Source organism: Hyperolius riggenbachi, unplaced genomic scaffold (genome assembly GCF_040937935.1).
Source record: "Hyperolius riggenbachi isolate aHypRig1 unplaced genomic scaffold, aHypRig1.pri scaffold_113, whole genome shotgun sequence".
Classification (NCBI taxonomy): domain Eukaryota; kingdom Metazoa; phylum Chordata; class Amphibia; order Anura; family Hyperoliidae; genus Hyperolius; species Hyperolius riggenbachi.
Window position 1 is genome coordinate 81,853 of NW_027152339.1, and position 24,493 is coordinate 106,345.

General features: G+C 44.6%; 1 protein-coding gene across 3 annotated transcripts in view; it reads right to left on the minus strand.

The window, feature by feature from the left end:
* Positions 1–16,161: 16,161 nt before the first annotated feature.
* The window catches only part of LOC137543600 (class I histocompatibility antigen, F10 alpha chain-like), a 281,306-nt gene continuing 272,974 nt past the window's right edge, over positions 16,162–24,493 (minus strand). For 2 of the 3 annotated variants that reach the window (XR_011025548.1, XR_011025547.1), the window contains 2 exons: positions 21,370–21,559; positions 16,162–17,794 (listed from right to left, as the gene is read on the minus strand). Coding sequence is in view for 1 of the 3 variants with exons in the window: in XM_068264701.1 (XP_068120802.1) it covers positions 17,784–17,794 (11 nt within the window). In the remaining 2 variants the exon portion in view is untranslated. The remainder of the gene's footprint in view (positions 17,795–21,369; positions 21,560–24,493) is intronic. The other variant, XM_068264701.1, reaches the window with a different exon arrangement.

The window sequence follows — 24,493 nt, forward strand, 5'->3', positions numbered from 1 at the left end:
TAACATTGGTTCTCAGTTTACCTGTGCAGAAAGTGAGGGGGGAGGGGCCCTATCCAAAGTTTCATAGGGGGGCCCAGTGATTTCTAGTTACGCCCCTGCTTGGATCCATTGCATCCTCTAAAATCTGTTTTGTGTCCCGTTTTTTTTTTCCCTAACATGCACTAAATGCACAGAATGGTGACAACTTTCTTGCAGAGGGTTTTCGTTTTTTTATTGTTCTGTACGCTCTGTGCAGTAGAGCAGTCATGGACTGTTGTAGCAGCTTAACTTTGCTTGGATTTTTCCTTAATTTTCCACACCAATGGACCACATTTAGATTGTTTACTTTTGAAATACCCTCCCTCTCTTTCCAGTCTACTCTCCTCACCACTGCAACCTTTATCCTTCTACTCACCTTCTACTATCCCCTTTGTACCATCTGTTGTGTAGGCTTCTTCTTGTCATGATGGACGACCTCAAGAGGAAAGTAGGGATGGTTCGAAATACCCATTTCTGATTCCGTGGAAATTCCAATTTCCGCCGATGCCAATTTCCAATTTTCCGATTTCCAAATTTCCATTTTTCCGATTTTCATTTTTACAATTACCGAGGAATAATTTATTTATTTTTTCTTGTCTCAGAGATTGGTCTAACATTTCGGCAGTGATCTGATTTTTGCAGCAAGAAAAAAATCTGCATTCTCTGATTGAGCCAATGCTTCTGAGTTCTGTGATCGGGCTAAAATTACAGAGTTGCGGTAAATCGGATTTCTGCGGATTTATAATTCACGTTTTAAAAATTCTGATCAGAAATGACGATTTCCAATTGAAAATGTGGACATTTCAATTTCGCGGAATCCAAATGAGCATCCCTAGAGGTAAGACACCAATTTCAGAAAGGCCGTAACCCCCAATGAATAGCTTCTGGTCACTTGAGGTGTGTAATGTGATTTTTATTTAATTTCAATGCATAATTTTTCAAATCAACCCATGGACAAGGGCAGGCAGCCGTCCACTGTCCATGGGTTGGTTATCATTCAACATGTGTATATGTTTTTTAGTTTTCAAACAGAAATAATTTTGTGAATTTCTTCCCCAACTAGTATCGCCAGTCCCCAGGTGTCCATGGGCACTGAACATGGGCAACCGTCCCTTACTAACAGGGTGGAGGAGCAGTACAGATGAATAACCAAAACACTTCACAAATGTAATATCCTCTATGATAATCTTCCTGTGTCCGTCATGCTGTCCCTGTGTAGCGCTGTCCGTGCTGAACTGCTGTGCGCAGCACGGACAACGCTACACAGGGACAGGATGGAACCAGGGAGCCGAGCGGGCGGCAGGAAGCAGTGTGTGTATCAGCAGGTATGCAGAGATGAGAATAATGTTAATAATAATGATTTAAATTTAAAATTTACTATGAGCTCAGACCCGTTTAAAATTGATTATCTAGATCTTACCTTTACAGGGGATTCTTCATCACGCTCAGTTTCCACACGTACCTATCGGAAACCTACAGCGGGTAACAGGGGAGGACTGGCCAGGGGGGAAGGGGGGAGATTTCCCCCCAGGCTGCCTCTCATTTAATGATTTAGGGCTGGCTGATCCACCAACCGCTTCATAATTATTATCAAATCGGATGAAAATCTGTGCCTCCACAAGCATGCCCATATAACAATTTGACTTATTTTGGGTGGAAAGTAGTTGAATGTATCGATGTGCCGATGTGGTCATGAAGTGTGATAATAACAAACTATGAATGCGATGGAAACCCCAGCCGTTGTCCCTCAAAGTGTATTATGTGCCCCACGGTGCCTGAGCATTGAAACTTTACCTGTCATGCTGTCCCTTGAGTATCCTTGCTGCATTGGCGACCCACATGACTACCGGTATATAGCACTTGAGGCGCGTGTGACGTCAATTGGGCTGGGTTTGCTGTGAAACCGGGCCTCTAGTTTGTGTTTTCCCTCCAGGCCAAAAGGTCCCAGTCCTCCCCTGGCGGGTAACTCGATTCTACTCGCTAACTCGTGCCATCCTAGACACACCATAAATGCTATCCCTACAGGGGAATTCACTAGGGCCGCACGTAACTGTTCGGATCAAGCTGATCTTGAACAGGAGTGCGATTTAGTGGAGACTAGACTCAGAGAAAGAGTTTACACTAAGAAACAGTTGTCTGTAGGACGCCAGAAGGGTACCAGGAAACCACGCTCAGACTTACTGAGAGGTAGGGTGTGGAGTGAGGCCAAAGAAGAGCGGGTTACTTTTGTCACCGGTTACAGCCTTGAGTTTAAAAAGATTATAAACATTGTTAAAAAATATATTCCTTTGCTGTACCCTGATACAAAACTTAAAACTATTTTGGACAGAGGGTGTCGTTTTTCTGCTAGAAGGGCCCGTACTTTGGGGTCCATTCTTTCACCCAGCCTTTTTCGGTCTCCTTCTCCCTCCCTCACAAAAAAAGCAATTTGATATTTTCTTTTGCACAAAATAAAAGTTTTCCCATCAAGCAATATGTGAACTGTAATACTAAATGTACTATTTATGTCATTTCTTGTATGACATGTTGTGTACAGTATGTGGGGTGTACCACTCGCCACCTTAGAGCCCGCATAGCGGAACACTATTGTGGCACCAATTGGAATACGTTTCGTAAATCTGCTGTCTCAAAGCACTTTGAAACTGTGCATGGGGGGGGGGGGGAGGGGGGGGGATTTGTCTTCCTTCAGTTTTCAGGGGGTGGAGCGGGTGGTTTGTCCAGCTAGGGGTTGTGATATACAACGATTATTGTTAAAACGTGAAGCCTTTTGGATCCATAGATTGGGCACCCGTACACCACAGGGATTAAATAAGAGGTGGGATTTGAGTTTGGTTTACACATACTGAAAACTTTTCTCTCCCTTTTACTATATGTGCTGGGGTCAGTGACTAATCTATGTGATCTGTTATTGCTGATTCTCCTTCTTTCGTGTATTTTCAACTTTAAAGCTTTTTCAGTGGTAACATTTTTACATCTTTTATATGATATTTCCAATGTTATTATTCTATTTTTGTATTGTATCTTGTGAGGATGTATGTCCCTTTAAGAGGTAGTTTGTGTGTCTCCGGGGGTGGAGTTTTCTCTCCCCTGGTCCCATATAAATTCCTTCTTAGACAGGTTCACTTTTAACTACCATTAAGGGCAGATGTTAGGCCCGATACGCATGAGTTGATCCTGTGATTTTATTGCACTTTCTGTGGATTTTTTCGAATAAACTTATCAGCCTTTTTACTTCAACCTGGTCTGGTCTGCGGATCCCTCTTTTTGTCTACTCATCTTGTCATGGCCTGGCTTGCCTGATCCTGCACCGACTGGTATGATGTTTGGGGGTAGAGCATTATGAATCTATATATATAATAGAGTAAGTGCCTCAACCTTCAAGCAAGAAGAAGAAGTAGTGCCCTGCCCCCAGGGCTGGTCCAAGCAAGAAAAAGAGGCTGGTCCAAGCAAGAAGAAGAAGTAGTGTCATATCAAACCAAGGGCAAAGAGGGATAATTTGCATATTCAGTAGCAGTGCATTGTGGGTAACCACAAATGTTCACTTATAGCTGAATTGTTGCAGATTTGCTTCTGTTTAAAGAAGGAAAATTACACCAAGCTTTGCTTTTTTTTTAGTAGGAGGGCTTTTTGGTCTCTTTTATCCTCCTATATACATTCTTAGTAGTTTGGGTCACCCTGAGCTGCTTGGTTACTCTGTTGTACTGGTCCAAGCCCTATCTCATACAGCCATATCAATCCCTGCTATGTACAGATGAGGACTGAAAGTCTGAAATAGGCTGGTACATGTGGGTTTGATATGACTGTGAAAAACTTAAAAGCTATAGGCTTCCTTGACTTAACAAGGGTGAAAAGGAATTATTTGATTATTTAGTAGCAGTGCAGTGTGGGTAAACACAAATGTTCACTTATAGCTGAATTATTGCAGATTTCCTTCTGTTTAAGAAGGCAAATTACACCAAGCTTTGCTTTTTTTAGTAGGAGGTCTTTTTGGTCCCTTTTATCCTCCTATATACATTCCGAGTGGTTTGGGTCACCCTGAGCTGCTTGGTTACTCTGTTGTACTGGTCCAAGCTCTATCTCATACAGCCATATCAATCCTTGCTATGTACTGATGAGGACCAAAAGTCTGAAACAGGCTATCACATGTGGGTTTGATATAGCTGTGTAAAATTTAAAGCTATAGGCTTGCTATACACCAGCGGCTCTGGATGCTTGCTTGGCTTACTAAGGGTGAAAAGGAATTATTTGCATATTTAGTAGCAGTGCATTGTGAGTAACCACAAATGTTCACTTATAGCTGAAATATTGCCTATTTCCTTCTGTTTCAGAAAGACAAATTACATCAAGCTTTGCTTTATTTAGTAGAAGGTCTTTTTGATCCCTTTGATCCCCCTATACATTCCGAGTGGTTTGGGTCACCCTGAGCTGCTTGGTTACTCTGTTGTACTGGGCCAACCCCTATCTCATACAGCCATATCAATTCCCTGCCATGTACTGATGAGGACCAAAAGTCTGAAACAGGCTGTCTACATGTGGGTTTGATATGACTGTGTAAAATTTAAAGCTATATGCTTGCTATACACCAGGATGCTTACTTAGCTTACCAATGGGGAAAAGGGAAAATTTGCATATTTAGTAGCAGCGCATTGTGGGTAACCACAAATCTTCACTTATAGCTGAATTATTGCAGATTTCCTTCTGTTTTAAAAAGGCCAATTACACCAATACAGTGTGCGGCATTGTAGGAAGTGACGACAGTGGAACGCACAATGGAACACGGAAGAGGTGAGTCATCCCGGCACGCTGCCTCTTACTAATAGTGGCGGCTGCTACTGTGCTTTATCAGGAGGCGGAGCGCACATGGGGACCCAGGTGAGGGGGGGGGAGTTTCTGCTGAGCTTAATCTGGAGGGGGAGTGCACATGGGGGACCCAGGTGAGGGGGGACCCAGGTGAGGGGGGGGGGTGTTCCTGCTGAGCTTAAGCTGGAGGTAGAGCACACATGGGGGACCCAGTTGAGGCGGGGGTCCAACCCCCCTCCCCGCCGCTGTGCCCAATACCCCCTTCCTGCCCTCTACCCTCTTATGCGGCGTATGCTTACGCCGCGGGTCGGCTAGTGTTCTATATTTGCATATGCAGAGATGAGACCAGCAGCGATTGGAACCAGGGAGGTGAGTAGATGTGTATAGCGCTTCCCTGCGCATTACTCTGCAGTCTGGAGCATGGAGGGCGGCCTGGGGAGAGGAAGGGAGGGAGGGGTCGGGCTGCCCTCACCGCGGCTGTGGCTCCCCCCTCCATTATGGGGGGGCACAAACCTACCTATCTAATACTGGGGGGCAGCTACCTATCTAACCTATACTGGGGGGCAGCTACCTATCTAACCTATACAGGGGGGCACCTACCTAATCTAACCTATAATGGGGGGGGGGCAGCTACCTATCTATCCTATACTGGGGGGCACCTACCTAATCTAACCTATACTGGGGGACAGCTACTTATTTAACCTATACTGGGGGCACCTACCTAATCTAACCTATACTGGGGGGCACCTACTTAATCTAACTTATACTGGGGGGCAGCTACTTATCTAACCTATACTGGGGTCACCTACTTATCTAACCTGTATTGGGGGCACCTACCTACCTACCTAGGTGTTTTTTTTTTGGGGGGGGGGTGTTGGTAAATTATCAGCACCGGGTGTTAAATACCCTAGCTACGCCACTGGACCGAGAGCCCGTTTTTAAATGGGCTTGGGTCTGCTAGTTAGTTAATAAAAGGTAAAAGAACTGGCTAGAGACAGCATCTGGAATCTTCCAACGTGAGAACAAGAAAAGTGTTGAATAACATTTTGCAACCACCAAGCAGGTGAACCTAGTTTTCTGACATACACAAAATATTATGTATTCCCTGGTTATTTTCTAGAAGATCTGTTGATAGCAGTGATCATTTTGCTTATTAGAGGTCACAACGGATGGTCAATAAGGTTCAAATAATTCTGCATTGAGGAAAGATTATGAACATTTTGCATGAAAATATATATGGTTGAAAATGGACCAATCTAGTTCCACCTTGGTGGGATTCCATTGCGCCATTTTCAAGCGCCTTAACTTTGCTTACAAAATGTTCCTGATCTTCCATGAACATTCTGGTCTTCCAGAATTTTCTGGTTGTGGGGAGGAGGGAATATCCCCACATAATAAACAGCCTAGGACTAGCCTCAGAAGTCGTGCAAGGCTACATACCAATATACAACAATATATACAGTAGTTATAGGAAGTGTTTCTGATGAGGAAACCAGAATATTTAACGTAAAAGTGGGTACCCTGAATAATTTAGAGCATTCTACTATAAGTCATTACAGTTCCCCTTTAAAGCAAACTTTAACTGAAAAATAAATTGCCCAGTTTGTTACCTTGGGCTTCTTCTAGCCCCCTGAGGTCTTCCTGGTCCTGGCCGTGGGAGCATGATAGAGGAGGTGCACGGCCAGCTCCACACATGAGCAGTAGCTGGGCAACTCGTGATTTGCCTGGCTTATGGAGAAACAGTGGTACAGAATCACTGCAAGGGAGCAGAAGGCTTCAGGGCGCTGGACAACTCCCATGGTAAGTAACTGGGCACTTTTTTTTCAGTTAGGAGTCCTTTTAAAGAATTATGCTGTAGCAAACAATAGTGTACCAGAGGTCCCTGGTCCCTTTACACTCCAGATGATCTCTCAATGGTGTACTCTACCTTCATGAAGCCATTATGCATGCATTATGGATGCTACTGTCCTCAGAAAACAGGCATGACACAACCATTTGCATACTCCAGTCAACAGCTTTCGAGTACTGGAAAATCAACAGGCATTTTTGTAATTTTGTTAATTTGCCAACAAACATTTAAATACGTTAGGGGAAAACCTCAGTTTGTCACCACCAATTAGAGTTGGGCCGAACCTCCGATTTTAGGTTCGCGAACTTCCGCGGAAGGTTCGGTTCGCGTTAAAGTTCGCGAACCGCAATAGACTTCAATGGGGATGCGAACTTTGAAAAAAAAAAATAATTATGCTGGCCACAAAAGTGATGGAAAAGATGTTTCAAGGGGTCTAACACCTGGAGGGGGGCATGGCGGAGTGGGATACACGCCAAAAGTCCCCGGGAAAAATCTGGATTTGACGAAAAGCAGCGTTTTAAGGGCAGAAATCACATTGAATGCTAAATGACAGGCCTAAAGTGCTTTAAAACATCTTGCATGTGTATACATCAATCAGGTAGTGTAATTAAGGTACTGCTTCACACTGACACACCAAACTCCACTGAACAGAACAGGTATGCAGTGGCGGGTTCACTAAACAGGTATACAGTGGCGGGTCCACTGAACAGAACAGGTATGCAGTGGCGGGTTCACAGAACAGGTATGCAGTGGCAGCAGGATCACTGAACAGGTATGCAGTGGTGGGTGGGTTCACAGAACAGGTATGCAGTGGTGGGTTCACAGAACAGGTATGCAGTGGCAGGATCACTGAACAGGTATGCAGTGGTGGGTGGGTTCACAGAACAGGTATGCAGTGGCAGGATCACTGAACAGGTATGCAGTGGCAGGATCACAGTACAGGTATGCAGTGGGCTGAGGGCTCACTGAACAGAACAGGTATGCAACCAGGAAGAAGTTAAGCCTAACTAATCTTTCCCTATATGAGAGACTGCAGCAGCTCGCCCTACTCTCACTAATGCAGGCACACGAGTGGCCGTAATGGCCGCCGCTGCCTGCCTTATATAAGGGGGGTGGGGCTCCAGGGGCTAGTGTAGCCTAATTGGCTACACTGGGCCTTCTGACTGTGATGTAGAGGGTCAAAGTTGACCCTCAGGTGCATTATGGGGCGAACCGAACTTCTTCCGCAAAACGTTCGCGTGCGGTACCCGCACGCGAACCACCTAAGTTCGCGCGAACCACGTTCGCCGGCGAACCGTTCGGCCCAACTCTACCACCAATCCACAGCCCCTCAACCAGCCTACTGAGGAGCAAGCTGATGATATCCTGGATGCTCAAGGATACTACATGAATGGTGATCTTAGGTAACTGTCTGCATATATTGTGTCCCCTTAACTTATCTCCCTATGTTACCGGTTTGAGGAAGCATTGCTCTGCTTTTGTGTTCTTCAAAGGTATTTGCAATTACTGCCCATGTGAAATGGAATATTTTAAAATACCTTTTGTGTTGAGAAAGCATGACATTACTTAGCAAAGTTTTCTCAGTATAAGGCTTTTGGCTTCCTTTGGCCTTCACAGAAATCCTGCAGGCTAAGGTTCTCCATGTGAGGAGAACGCCAGCGCATACCACTAAGGCTGCATCTGAAAAGACCACCAGCTCAGTGTGAAGCACCTAAATAGATTTTCTGCACTCTTTGCATTCAATTCAGATGCAAATCATATGCAAAGCTGCTACTACTTATTATGCAAACAGGAAACTCAGGAGGAGGGGCTGGGAGCAGCTAACCTGACAGTTACATAGTTACAAAGTTAAAAAAAGGTGGGGGGGAAGGCTGCACGTCCCTAAACACATGTTGCAATTGATTGGTAATCGCACAGGCATACACCGCTTCTGTCAGACTGAAAAATGCATGCCCTGCATCCTAGACAAGTGCTAACATTTATTAAACTAGGAGCAACTTTAGCTTCCAATATGGTTTGCATGCAAAGTATATTATACTAGACACTTGCGCCACGGTGAGGCAAACCTCCGGGCAAGTGACCTAACCTAAATTTAAAACCTTGGGAGCAGCTAAGCAAAAAAAATGTGTAACTTCCATTTTGTTGAACAGCGAGGAGAGCGCCAGCGCATACCACTAAGGCTGCATCTGAAATGACCACCAGCTCAGTGTGAAGCACCTAAATAGATTTTCTGCACACTTTGCATTCAATTCAGATGCAAATCATAAGCAAATCTACTACTACTTATTATGCAAACAGGTTCTCCATGTCCCCGGTCTGTGCTGTGTAGCACAATTGCAGTATGATTCCCCATCCCACATACACCAACACATACATGTGATTAAGGCACCAGGAAATTTGGGCGTAGGGCAAAGCTGAAAAACAGCTCACCCTGCGCCTGCAAAAGTCCTGGCTGTGTTAAATGCTATTTCCCCTCCAGACCACCATGGAATTAGGGATAATAGTCATTTGGTCTCGGTCTTTTGACGGCCCCCAAATTACTGTCTGAGCACTGTCATAGCTGTAATTCACATTACGGCCTATGGCCACGCATTGTGGGCCAAAATATGCAGCACCATCAGGGATGCAACCCCTGCCCCAGCGGGCCCTTTTTTTGGGGGGGGGGCAGGAGGGTTCGCAACATGAGGGGAGAGCGTTGGAGGTTACGCTCTGTAAGTGCTTCATGTTACTGAAGCTCTTAGAGATCTGAGACCTCCGGCGCAATGGAGGTATGTGTTCAGCCTGACGCCGCCCACCAACTGCCACTAATAATTGCAGGAGGGGAGCACAGAGAGGAGAGCTTGAGGTGAGGAGGGGTGCCATCCCCCCTCTCCACCGTTGTGCGGCCACGGTGGGGGGGGGGGGGGGGGCTTTTGGCTGTCTCACACACCAACACCTGCACAAATGTGTTTATACAATGTGTATTATTAGTTGCACATTAAAGGGACTCCGAGCTCACCCTGAAAAGGAAAATAGTACTCACCAGGGGCTTTCTCCAGCCCAGCGCTGGACGGGAGGTCCCACGACGGCGTCCTGGCTCCTCTCCTATGCCCTGCTCCGAAATGGCTGACCGGCGGGAGCCCGGCGACACTCGGCCGAGTGTCGGGCTCCCTCTTCCTGGTATGACGCGGCTGACGTCACGGCGCCGGCCGCCCGCGTCATCACGGCGGCCGGCGTGGCAGTACCGCGCATGCGCAGTACTTTCACGCCGGCCGCCGTGATGACGCGGGGCGGCCGCGCCGTGACGTCAGCCGCGTCATACCAGGAAGAGGGAGCCCGACACTCGGCCGAGTGTCGCCGGGCTCCCGCCGGTCTGCCATTTCGGAGTGATGACGCGGGGCGGCCGCGCCGTGACGTCAGCCGCGTCATACCAGGAAGAGGGAGCCCGACACTCGGCCGAGTGTCGCCGGGCTCCCGCCGGTCTGCCATTTCGGAGCGGGGCATAGGAGAGGAGCCAGGACGCCGTCGTGGGACCTCCCGACCAGCGCTGGGCTGGAGAAAGCCCCTGGTGAGTACTATTTTCCTTTTCAGGGTGAGCTCGGAGTCCCTTTAAATATTTAATTTGTTCAAATATAAAAAGTGAAACAACATGCTTCTCTAGAGTAAAATATAGGAAGCAGGGAAATATCTATGCAGAGTAGATTATTAATCAATATCATTTCACCTTTGTGCATTGTATGTTACTCATAAGCTGTAAAATGACACAACTTGTAGGACAAGGTCAGGACAGGAAATAAGAAATTAGTGATAAAAGTGGACTCAATCGGGAAGAAACTACGGTGGTTCAAAAGGTCACTATCTGCAAGGAGTTTGTATTTTCTCCCTGTGTCTGTGTGGGCTTTCTCCAGGCACTCCGGTTTCCTCCCACATCCCAAAAACATACATATAGGTTAATTGGCTTCCCCCTAAATTGGCCCTGGACTAGGATATATTCACTAGACTACATGATACATACAGTGCTGCCCATAAGTATTCAAACCCCTAGCAAATGTTGACTTCAAGTTACTTTTATTCAATGTTTTGACGGGAAATGATATAGGTGTCTCCCAAAAGATAATAAGATGATGTACAAGAGGCACTATTGTGAGAAAAACATTTCTCAGCTTTTATTTACATTTGAGCAAAAAGTGTCCAGTCCAAAATTATTCATACCCTTCACAATAATCAATAGAAAAGCCTTTATTGGCTATTATAGCAATCAAACGCTTCCTTTAATTGTAGACCAGCTTTTTGCATGTCTCCACACATATATTTTTGCCTATTCATTTTTAGCAATGAGCTCCAAGTCTTTCAGGTTGGAGGGTCTTCTTGCCATCACCCTGACCTTTAGCTTCCTCCACAGATTCTCAATTGGATTCAAGTCAGGACTATGGCTGGGACACTCAATGTTGTTGTCTGCTAGCCATTTCTTTACCACATTTGCTGTTTGTTTTGGGTCATGGTCATGCTGAAATGTCCACTGGTGCCCAAGGCAAGTTTCTCTGCAGACTGCCAGAGAGTCTGTCGTTGAGAATCCTCATGTATTGCTCTATTTTTATAGTGCCGTTTACTGTGATTAGGTTCCCTGCCCTGGTCCATTGGCTAAAAAACACTCCTAAAGCATTAGGTTCCCACCACCATGTTTGACAGTGGGGATGGTGTTCTTTGGGTTGAAGGCTTCTTTTTTTTTACTCCAAATAAAGGGAACATCAGTGTGACCAAACAATTCAATTTTTGTTTCCTCTGACCATAACACAGAAGACGAGAAGTCTTCTTTGTCCAGATGAGCATTTGCAAGTAGGCTTATGTGTGCCTTATCTGGAGAAGTGGCATTCTCCTTTGTCTGCACCTGCGGAACCTAGCAGTGTGCTGTGTACGTCGAATTGTCTGCCTTGAGACATTGCCACCAGCAGAGCCCACATTCACCAGGATGGCCTTGGTGGTGATCCTTGGATTCTCTTTTATCTCTCTCTCTCTATCCTCTTGGCCAGCACAGGTGTCACTTTTGGCTTCAGACCACGTCCTCTGAGATTTTGCACAGTGCGGAACAATTTTTATTAATACTTTGCACTGCTGTCACTGTAACTTTAAAACATTTAGAAGTGGACTTGTAGCTCTATCCCAACTTATGAGCAGCCACAATGTGCAGCCGAAGGTCCTCACTGAGCTCCTTTGTCTTAGCCATGACTTTCCACAAACCAACTGCAGAGAGCTGCTGTTTTTCACCTGTCAAGTTGATAAAAACAGCTTTTCCCAATTAATCAAGGTAATTGGGATGCTTTAGAACAACTTGGACTATTTGGAATGGTATAGAACTTTGGACTTTCCCACAGACAGTGAAAGTTTGTGAAGGGTATGAATAATTTTGGACTGCACATTTTTTTTGCTCAAATGTAAATAATAGCTGAGAAATGTTTTTTTTTTCCACAATAATTATTATTATTATTATTTATTGTATTTATAAAGCGCCAACATATTACGCAGCGCTGAACATTAATTTAGGTTACAGACAATATTTAGGGGTGACATACAGCAATATGACAATACAGGAATACAAGAAAACCAGATCACACAGCACAGTATGAGTACAAGGTAATGCTTAGTCAGTCACTGGATGGAGCATGGAGATTAGGCAAGTTAGGTTCACTCAGATGCATAGCATGGGTTCACAGTAATGGAGGTGCCAGATCAGGTAGGACACAAAAGGAGCACAATAATGCCTCTTGTACATCGTCTTATCTTTTGGGAGACACCTATGCCATTTCCCGTCAAAAAAAAAAAATTACTTGCTGGTTGAATAAAAGTAACTAAGTCAAAATTTGCCAGGGGTATGAATAATTATGGGCAGCGCTGTGCATAGACAAATGACTATGGTAGGGACTACATTGTGAGCTCCTCAGAGGGACAGTTAAGTGACAAGACAATATACTCTGTACAGCGCTGCGTAATACAGTAGGTTGGCATTATATACAGGATCTTCTAAAAAAAAATAGCATATTGTGATAAAGTTCATTATTTTCTGTAATGTACTGATAAACATTAGACTTTCATATATTTTAGATTCAAATACACACAACTGAAGTAGTTCAAGCCTTTTATTGTTTTAATATTGTTGATTGATGATTTTGGCATACAGCTCATGAAAACCCACATTTCCTATCTAAAAAAAATAGCATATTTCATCCGACCAATAAAAGAAAAGTGTTTTTAAAACAAAAAAGTCAACCTTCAAATAATGATGCACTCAATACTTGGTCGGGAATCCTTTTGCAGAAATGACTGCTTCAATGCGGCGTGGCATGGAGGCAATCAGCCCGTGGCACTGCTCAGGTGTTATGGAGGCCCAGGATGCTTCAATAGCGGCCTTAAGCTCATCCAGAGTGTTGGGTCTTGCGTCTCTCAACTTTCTCTTCACAATATCCCACGGATTCTCTATGGTGTTCAGGTCAGGAGAGTTGGCAGGCCAATTGAGCACAGTAATACCATGGTCAGTAAACCATTTACCAGTGGTTTTGGCACTGTGAGCAGGTGCCAGGTCGTGCTGAAAAATGAAATCTTCATCTCCATAAAGCTTTTCAGCAGATGGAAGCATGAACCCACTTTTGAACCAGAAACAGCGGCAGAAGCGCCTGACCTGGGCTACAGAGAAGCAGCACTGGACTGTTGCTCAGTGGTCCAAAGTACTTTTTTTCGGATGAAAGCAACTTTTACACGTCATTCGGAAATCAAGGAGTCTGGAGGAAGACTGGGGAGAGGGAAATGCCAAAATGCCTGAAGTCCAGTGTCAAGTACCCACAGTCAGTGATGGTCTGGGGTGCCATGTCAGCTGCTGGTGTTGGTCCACTGTGTTTTATCAATGGCAGGGTCAATGCAGCTAGCTATCAGGAGATTTTGGAGCACTTCATGCTTCCATCTGCTGAAAAGCTTTATGGAGATGAAGATTTCATTTTTCAGCACAACCTGGCACCTGCCCCACAGTGCCAAAACCACTGGTAAATGGTTTACTGACCATGGTATTACTGTGCTCAATTGGCCTGCCAACTCTCCTAACCTGAACCCCATAGAGAATCTGTGGGATATTGTGAAGAGGAAGTTGAGAGACGCAAGACCCAACACTCTGGATGAGCTTAACGTGAACCTCCGGACTAAAAATCTACTCAGCAGAACTGAAAAGGCTTGGTGTTTCTTTAACAGTTTCACAGCATCAGAACTTTGTTTTTCTTACCAAAGCATAATTTTTAGCTGCATTTTTAGCTAAGCTCCACCCATCAAAGAAAAAAAGCAAGGGCTTTTTTCCCCTGATGCTGTGCAGTGCATGATGGGATTTCCTATGTTGTTATTCACGTTGCCTAGCAACTGGGAGACAGGACAGTTGGAACTGTGTCTCATGCTCCCTGTCACCTCCTTTCAACCAAAAAGATGGCTGCCATCATGAAATCAAACATTTGCCTGTTCTTTTAAAACAGTGTGGGTAAGAGATTATATTACCTATCTATTTTAATTAACATAACTAATCTAACTTAATGACAGTATGTTTGTTTAGGCTGGAGTTCCTCTTTAAGGCCGCTATCGAAGCATCCTGGGCCTCCATAACACCTGAGCAGTGCCACAGGCTGATTGCCTCCATGCCACGCTGCATTGAAGCAGTCATTTCTGCAAAAGGATGCCCGACCAAGTATTGAGTGCATAACTGAACATAATTATTTGAAGGTTGACTTTTTTTGTTTTAAAAACACTTTCCTTTTATTGGTCGGATGAAATATGCTAATTTTTTGAGATAGGAATTTTGGGTTTTCATGAGCTGTATGCCAAAATCATCAATATTAAAACAATAAAAGGCTTGAACTACTTCAGTTGTGTGTAATGAATCTAAAATATATGAAAGTCTAATGTTTATCAGTACAGTACAGAAAATAATGAACTTTATCACAATATGCTAATTTTTTGAGAAGATCCTGTAAATACTACAATAAAGAAGTTCAAATACCCATAATATCAATACTGACCCCACCTTAGATATCAACCCTTGAAATTTCAAAAGAGAGAATTCTGTATTTTGAAATTGCAAAATCTAGACTTTCCCACATCCCAAAATTTTGGTCTCTGATTTAGGATGTGAGACTTGCATCCTGTTTTTCCATCTTTACCCAACAAGGTCACAAGTCTCACATTCTAGAAGTTATCCCATCTCCATGCATGATCGTGCAATCACTCCCATAGGTCCCTGCTTGTGCATGTGCTCCTGGTGACTCCAAAGGTAGCACTGATAGGTGCAAGGGGACATGTGTTCCCTGAGCCAATCTGTGCCTGTTTCTTGTGAATGATCACTGTAAAGGTGGCCATACATTAGAACGATTATGGGCAGATTCGACCAAGAGACAAATTTATCTCTAACTGAATCTGATTAGAGATAAATTTGTCTCTAGTTGAATCTGCCCATACACTACAGGTCGATTCCCATCCGATTTCAGCATGAAATCATCAGGGAATTTATCCATTACCTGTCCTGTAGCAGCTTCCGAATGGTGTCCGTCCATCTCGCCGGGTAAGCCGCATACACGCTAGCGGCGCATTGCGTCTGACTTCAGACGCTATGCGCCGCTGTGACGTCAGGCGCTATGTGCCGCCGGCGTGTATGCGGAACCTGTTGAGATGGTTGGAAACCTCGTGGCACTGACACCGGACAGGTTATATATAAATGCACTACACAACATACATTCATACATTGCGGCAGCAGCGGCGGGGGTTTCGTTGTCCTGCGCTCGTTCGCAGTTCGGCCGGCGTACCGCCGCGCACCCGACCAACCAACTTCGGCCCGACATCTTCCAACATGCGCGACCGACCGTGCGACCAATTTCTGTCCCAAAATTGGTCGCTTTGTTGGTCGGGCATGCACTTGGCAGGACCAGTTTTCATCCAATTCGATTATAATATGCAGCCATATTATTATAATCGAATTGGATGGTCGATTGGTTGGTTGCTCGGCTAATGTATGGCTCTCTTTAGACCTGAGACCCAATTGCAGTGCCTTCGTAAGTGCTTGTAATTGAAAAACTCTTGCTAATATAATGCTATGGGTGTAATCCCACTTAAGGGAAATATTTATTTAAAAATCACTCATATAGCATTACATTAGCAAGAGGTTTACAAATTACAAGTGGGCTCCCAATCACATCATCTTTTCCTGTCTCTACTTGCACTAGGATGTGAGTCGTGTGGCAAGCAATTTCACCACCTCTGTGCACCATCACATGCATGCTCGTGCTCCCATGGGTCCTCATTGCATGTGTACACACATACGTGCACAGTACCAATGACTCCCAAGTCAGCACTGTTATTAGTTAATTGGATTTATACAGCTACAACTTATTATGCAGCGCTGGGCAATAAATAAGGTTAGAAACTGATAAAAGGGGTGACTGACAACATAATACAGGTAATAAGCAGTACAAAATAAGGGTAGGCTCTGCACAATGTCAAAAGGTATACAAAATTTTTTATTAAATGAGGTATAAAACACCTTCATACTGACATGTTTCAGACCACAATGACCTGCGCCAATGGTTGGAGGCTTGGGAATCAGTTAGGACAGTAAAGTATGCATGACTTGGGAACCAATCAGGGCAGAGAAAAACAAACATGTGTTCCCTGAACCAATCTGTGACCAGCAACAGTAATCATTCTGTGGCTGAGACCACACTTGCATAATTGAAAATGGCTGCAGTTTTCCACAGGCAAAATTGGGCATGTAAAAGGGGCCCATACACTACTCGATTGCAAATTGATGCATGATCAAATGGCCGATCGATTGATTTGTGGCCGATTTCGATCGGTTTGATCTGACAGGATGGGAAATCTAGGTTGAACTGCTGCTGGCAGCAGATCCATGGCCCATAGAGCTGCATTGGATCTAATGGTGCAGTAATTCCTTTAGATTGATTTTCAATAGATTTCCAATAGATTTCATTCTGAAATCTATTTGAAATCTGTTCCTAGTGTGTGGCACACATCAGACAGATTCCTGTCAGATTCGACCTGACAAGCATCTGACAGAAATCTATCAGTGTATGACCACCTTAAAGCATGTTTTACCCACCATAGACCTCCGGCATTTGCCAACAGTGGTAATCGCAAGCACTTTGTGACTTTAAAATTGGATTAACCTTCCTGGCGGTAAGCCCGAGCTGAGCTCGGGCTATGCCGCGCAGGAAGATATCTCAGCCCCTGGTGGGGCGATTTGCTCAGTTTAAAATGCTGTACGCGCAGCTAGCACTTTGCTAGCCGCGCGTACAGCTCGATCGCCGCCGCTCTGCGGCGATCGCCCGCACGCAGCGGCGCAAGAGGGCCCCCCCCCCTGCCAGAGCCCTGCGCTGCCCGGACCAATGAGTTCCGGGCAGCGCTATGGGCTGGATCGGAGGTGTCTGACGTCAGGACGTCGGCTGACGTCCATGACGTCATTCCGATCGTCGCCATGGCGACAGGAGAAGCCAAACAGGGGAGCGCGTTATATACGCGTTCCCCTGTTTGCTATTGATGCCGGCGACGATCGCACTAGAGGGACACATGCGCCCTCTAGTGGTGTTTCATGTAGCTACCACTCTGTTAGCTTTACATGAAACAAAAAAAAAAAAATTAAAAAAAAAAAGGATTTTGCCTAAGTGGCAAAAAAAAATTAACCGCCAGGAGGGTTAAGAGAAAGCTGTATATAGTTGGCCTCTGAAGAAGCAATATAACACGAAAGGGCTGTCAAGCTTTATCACCCCCACTGCTGTGCCCTGTTGTCTGCACCCAGCTTAGAATAACGGTGCTTTTTTATGGATGGCATATTTCCTCGGTTTTCTCTTCATCCAATAGTATAATCGGTATGTCCCTGTAGTGTTTTTGTATGTTCCTGTAGTGCTCACACCATCCGGCACGGTCCAGCTGAATGTCTTTTCTCCATTAACATGTATTGCCGGGCTTTCCTTCTATTTAAAAGGCTTTGTGATTTTATGAGGTGATGGTGGTGGTGTGTCAGGGGAGTAGTGTGGAAATCACGGTAGAAAAATTGCAGAGTTCAGAACGAACACGCAAGTCAGCGTTACATGTAGTCCCAGCCTTAAAAGAAACCTATGAGAGAAAAAACATAGTTAGATACAGTAGAGGGAAATGTCTGGATGATCACATGCTTCCCCATGAGTTCTCTTAGGCTACTTTCCCACCGGGACGTTGCATTTTAGGGGACGTTATGGTCGCATAACGTGCTTCTAACGCAATGCCTGGTGGTGTTGGATGTGGACGTCAGACTGAGCCGCATTGTGCAGCTCACTCTGGCGTCCGTGATGCCGTGATGCGCACTCTTGGACGCATGCGGCATCACGTGGTCCCGCCAGCCAATCGCCACACAGAGCAGCCGCTCCAGGAAGTAAACACTGCACACGTCACAAAGTGCAGTGAATATTAATTAGCCATGTGCCTGGCCGCTCTCCCCTCCTCCCCAACATTACTGAGCATGTGCAAGCAGTCTAACGCGGCTTAGCTGCGTATAAAGTACTGCATGCAGTATGTTGTCTTGACGTCTTGCGTTACAATGGTAACGCAACGTGGGCACTGTGAACAGCCCATTGATTTATCCTTGCTGTGAGTTGGGCTGCGTTACAGACTGCTCTAACGTGTGCCTGTAACGTCCCACTGTGAAAGCAACCTTAGACATGACCATCACTTTTTTTTGTCCTACTGAGTACAACTGAATGGAGCTTTGCAAGTTTGCAAAACAAGCGGACAGGAAAAGCATTACTATTTCTTTTTTCTGTGAGCTGTGCAATATACGGCGGGAAAAAGGCTAAGTTCATATCCCAATCGGAATTGTTTTATTTATATGCAATAAATCAAGTTTATATCCTGTAAGCACCATCGTAGTATGGCATGTACATCTGTAGGCACAGTGTGCATATTGTGTCCCTCATCTCTTCCAAAAGACATAGGAGGAGGCCAGCCCACATACCCCGTGACGTCTAAGGAAGTAGAGCAGGTGTCAGAACCTTTTTGGCTGAGAGAGCCATAAACACCACATATTTTAAAATGTATTTCCCTGAGAGCGATACAATATGTTTCAAACTGGGACAGTGTGCATGCACAGTAGAGGGCTCACGTCCCTGTTGTCCCTGTTGTGTATACAGTTGAGCCGCTGGGCAGCGGAAGTGTCAGACACGTCTTCAGCTTCTCTTGGTTTTCAGCAACATCAGCAATTTCCCTGAGAGCCAAACAGGAGAAATACCATCTAACGACTTGTGCAATTTGCTAGCTGACTTGGGGGTTGATTCACTTTGTAGGACAATATCCCCACACTTTGGCCCAATAGGCTGCCTGCCAAGTGACAGCCTATTGAGCCAATCAAAGTGCGGGGATCTCGTCCTACAAAGTCACTGGACCTGGCAGGGTCCAGAGTGGGACAATTGGAGCAGCTGTTAGTTTTGGGGGGAGTGTGAGTAAATGAGTAGTGCATGCTACAGCAGTAGCATGCCTACTTTGACAATTTTACTTGCACTGCCCCATTAAGCTGCACTGCTTGAGCAGTGTAGCTTAGTGAAACAACCCCTACTGATTTGTGTGTGAGCCAGATGTAGCCATCAAAACAGCCACATCAGAGGCATAAGTTCCCTACCCCTGAAGTAGAGGGATTACCTTTGATTTGAAATGTGGAGACGCCGCACTACTGCTGGACTGAGTGGCAGCGGACTGTATACTCCATTATCATCTTGTGGTATAGTAATATTGACATCCTGCATGTGGATTACCTGTTTGGATGCTAGAAGTCACATATATTACATTGCCTAATGGAAGGGGACTCACAGTAATCTTTAACTACAAGACAAGATGGTAAGATTTATGTACTGAGTACCCGCCTAGCAGTGGGAGATTTGTTTACCATTTCTTAAAGGAGTCATCAGGGGAAATAATGAAAATAAGTGCTGCTTACCCGGGGCTTCCTCCAGCGCCAAGCTCCCAGCATGTCCCTCGCTGCAGCTCCGCCGTCAGCCATTCTCCGCCGCTGCCTTCCGGTCCCTGGCGATGACGTCAGGCCGACCTGGAGGTTCCTGGGGACTGGGAGGCAGCGGCGGTGAACGGCTGACGGTGGAGCTGCGGCGAGGGACATGCTGGGAGCTCGTGGCTGGAGGAAGCCCCGGGTAAGTAGCACTTATTTTCATTATTTCCCCTGATGACTCCTTTAAGGTGGTCGCTAACAGTCCAATATCCAGCGAAAAATCGTTAGAGCGATCAGGGAGTCTGATTGGATTGGTTGCAAATAACCTCCGTTGATGGGCACAATTGATTACAGACGATTATAAAAAGTCATCGGATTGGATTTTCGTCAAATCAAAATTTGGATTTTCTAGTGGGTTGTGATAGATACTATAGGAAGCAAAGCGTGATTCGTTGATGAAGTAGTAAACAATTTTCATTCTGATCAAAATTTTCTGATCGCTCAAATGATTTTTCGCTAGAAATTGGATTGTTAATGGAAACCTTAAGTCAACTCAGATGGTGTGTCTTGGAAGTGGTTAAAGTACCTGAGGTTGTGAGTGTGATGCAGATTGTCTTAACGTGTGAATGTTTTTGGATTGGATTGGTGTTGCTAAAACCAGGCGGTCCTAACAAGGAATTTAGGGGTATATTCACTAAACTGTGGTAAGAATAATGTGCATAGGACTATACATAATGTGCAATAGGCTTCACTCATCAGGTGTAAGACTTTATGCATGTTATTCTGATTACTGCAGTTTAGTGGATATGCCTCTAGTCTGGAGTTTTTTTGATATTTTGACAAACAGCCATTGTTTGCATTTACTTGTATATTGATGTTTATGTTTTCTGCTGATTTGTTCCTTTTATGTATATATTTAAGAATGTGCCTGCCCCTTTGAGGGTGTGTTTAAAATACCCCTGACCTGATCTTAAAATACTTTAACAGTGTTTTGTTACTGGTGCTGTGACTTTTCTCAACACACAGCACCATCCTTTCCCCTTCAGTGCCTCCTGTGGCCCCATTCTGACAACAATTATGATTGGGGAGGAAGTGACATTTCTTCCTCCCTTCTGTGCGTCCTTAATCTGCCCCCTCCAATGCTGCTTTATTTCCGTATGTGTTTCACTGCACACGGCGCGCAGGGAAGCAGCACTGTGCGTGGGCTCATGTTATTGGAGGTCGGAAGAATATCTGACCTCAATTATCGCTGTGTGCAGTGAAACAGATATGGAACTAAAGCAGCAGGTAGAGGGGGCGGTGTTATGAGCGCACAGAGGGGAGGAAGAACTGTCACTTCCTCCCCAATCATATTCGACGTTCTTCCTCAGTTGAAGACTACGACTGAGCAGAACGAGGGTTACAGAGGGCACAGCAGGGGGTAGACTGGTGCTGTGTACTAGTCGCAGTACCAGCAATAAAGTAATATTAAAAATTTAAAGGGAGGGGGGAAGAGGGTCAGTGGTACTTTAAGTGCCTGTAGGTTTCATACTGTAAGTCAAATCTTTTTCAGCTGGTCTGGGCACTGGCACTTGAGGAAAGGCTGTTGCACGAAATGCTGCAAATGTATATGCTTGTGTCAATTAATTTCATTCAAGGACAAGGTTCTCATAACTGGAGTTACTTCCTTCCTCCTTCACCAGGGCACCCCTCCCATGCTTCACTGGTTGTTTCCGCTCACCTCTCCTCTAACAGTTCCGCAGATTAGCGTGGCAGCAGTGATGGGGCTTACTTCAACGTTGGGTCTCTTCTTTGTTCCCGCTGCAGCCTCTAGGTGTCTTCTGCCATCCTTTGTGTCTCATTTTCTCTGCATATTGTATGACTTCACGTGAAGTGCAAAGACCAAGAAGTGTGCAGAGCACACCTAGTGGCTGAAAGGGAGAGCAGGAGGTAAGCCCCCTCGTTGTTGCTATGTTAATCTATGGGTCTGTTAAAGGAGTCGTCAAACAACTCCTGCTACCCATAGTACTACTTACCCGGGGCTTCCTTCAGCCCCTGTCAGCCGCTATGTCCCTTGGCCTAGTTCTGCTGGTCTCCGTTCCCAGACAATGCGCAGGACGACCTCCAGGTCATCCTCTACTGCGTCTGCGCGAGCACCACTGTCAATCACCTCCACGATTGACAGCGGCACTCACACAGGCGCAGTAGAGGATGACTTGGATTTCGTCCTGCGCACCAATGGGGAAAGGGGACCAGTGGAGGTGCGGCAAGGGGCATAGAACGTTTAGATTGTAAGCCTCTGGCAGGGCCCTCCTCCCTAATGTATCCAGCTTGATTATGCAATCTTACTCACAACCACCCCTCTTGTAGACTCGAACAGTCTCTATCTTGACCTATGACACTGTATTGTTATCAAATCATTTGCATGATCTTGTTTTGTTGTGAGTTTCCGTATGTTCTACCTGTATGTTAACCCATTTATCTATTGTGCAGCGCTGCGTAATATGTTGGCGCTTTATAAATACAATAAATAATAATGATAATAGGACCTGACAGGGGCTGGAGGAAGCCCAGGGTAAGTAGTACTATGGGTAGCAGGAGTTGTTTGACTAATCCTTTAACCACTTAAGGACTGCAGTCATAAAACCCCTTAAAGTGGATCCGAGATGAACTTTTACTCATTGCATAATTGTGTTCCTTTCCTATTGTTTATAGGGCATTCCTCAAGCCAAATACTTTTTTGTTTTTGTTTTAATTCCCTATAAACTAAATAAGCCACTCCCACGGGTTTTCAGAGAGCCAAGGCACTTTCAGACAGTAGCAAGGGCTCATGGGAGCTCAGTCTGGGCAGGAAGAGGGGGAGGTATTACTAGCCAGAGATTTCAGAGGCAGAGGGGAGGAGGGAGGATGAGGGGGGATTAGTTTGCTTTGCTCAAGATGCAGATAAGCCTGCCTCTGTGTAATGTTTACAAACAACATGGCTGCTGTCATTGTATCACAGGAAGAAATATTCTTATTCTATTAAAGCTGTTTGCAGCTAGATTTGCTGTGTAAACTATCTAAACTTTAGATAAGATATATAGACAAGTTACTTGTTATAGTTAGTTTTTCATCTCGGATCCGCTTTAAGGACCAGACACTTTTTTTCCATCCAGACCACTGCAGCTTTAACGGTTTATTGCTCGGTCATACAACCTACTATCTAAATGAATTTTACCTCCTTTTCTTGTCCCTAATACAGCTTTCTTTTGGTGCTATTTGATTGCTGCTGTGCATTTTAGTTTTTATTATATTCATCAAAAAAGACATGAATTTTGACAAAAAAATGATTTTTTTATCTTTCTGTGCTGACATTTTTCAAATAAAGTAAAATTTCTATATACATTTCTGTCCAAATTTATTGTGCTACATGTCTTTGATAAAAAAAAAATCCAATAAGTGTATATTTATTGGTTTGGGTAAAAGTTATAGCGTTTACAAACTATGGTGCCAAAAGTGAATTTTCCCATTTTGAAGCATCTCTGACTTTTCTGAGCACCTACCATGTTTCATGAGGTGCTAAAATTCCAGGATAGTATAAATACCCCCCAAATGACCCCATTTTGGAAAGAAGACATCCCAAAGTATTCACTAAGAGGCATGGTGAGTTCATAGAAGATTTTATTTTTTGTCACAAGTTAGCGGAAAATGACACTTTGAAACAAGAAAAAAAAAAACCAAAAAAAGGTTTCCGTTTCTGCTAACTTGTGACAAAAAAAAAAAAATGAAATCTGCCACGGACTCACCATGCCTCTCTCTGAATACTTTGGGGTGTGTACTTTCCAAAATGGGGTCATTTGTGGGGTGTGTTTACTGTCCTGGCATTTAGGGGGTGCTAAATTGTAAGCACCCCTGTAAAGCCTAAAGGTGCTCATAGGACTTTGGGCCCCTTAGCGCACCTAGGCTGCAAAAAGGGGTCACTCTAGAGAAATAGTATAATGTGTTTTGTGGTGTATTTTTACACATACCCATGCTGGGTGGGAGAAATATCTCTGTAAATTAGATTTTTTTGATTTTTTCACACACAATTGTCCATTTACAGAGAGATTTCTCCCACCCAGCATGGGTATGTGTAAAAATACGGGAGCAGGAAAAAATGGCGCACAGCTCCACCAGAACATTATGGCACCGTCAATTTAATGTAAAACGCTAATTAGCGTTTTGAAATTGTAACAGTGTTTTAGTGCAGCGGTATAGAACTGAACTGTGGTTATATTTTGTGCAAGGTGCAGGTTCGAATCTAGTCAATGATCTCTTTTTTAATTATTTTCGTTTGATACATGCGCTGCTATCCGAGAATTAATAAAAGATTAGTTTAAAAAATACTTTTTACGAAGTCAAAGTTTTGTGTTTTTAATATCCCAGCTGCATAACATATGCAAAGGAAGTGGGAAGGCAGAATAAAGATGAGTTTGCAGTCAGTAACTCCGTGTCTCCTCCTTGCATACGATATTCAGCTGGGATATCAAAAAACACAAAACGTTTACTTCATAAAAAAAGTATATTTCAACTAATCTTTTATCAAGGCACAAATAGCAGCGGTATCTCTATCGATTAAAGAAAAAAAAAAGTAACGTGTACAGATTCAAACCTGCAAAATTTTCTTCAAAGACCTGTACTTTACCACTAGGCTATCATTCCTTCTTGCAAATCTGGCTTAACACTGCTTTAGACATCCTGTTATAACAATATGCTGAACAGCACCATCTACTGGTTATAAATTTGACTGTAATTCCACAGCCAGCCTGAATCTTACACGGAAAACTACGTTTTAAAGTCTATAACGCTAAATAGCGTTTTAAGGGGCGTTCCGAACCGTGCGCCAT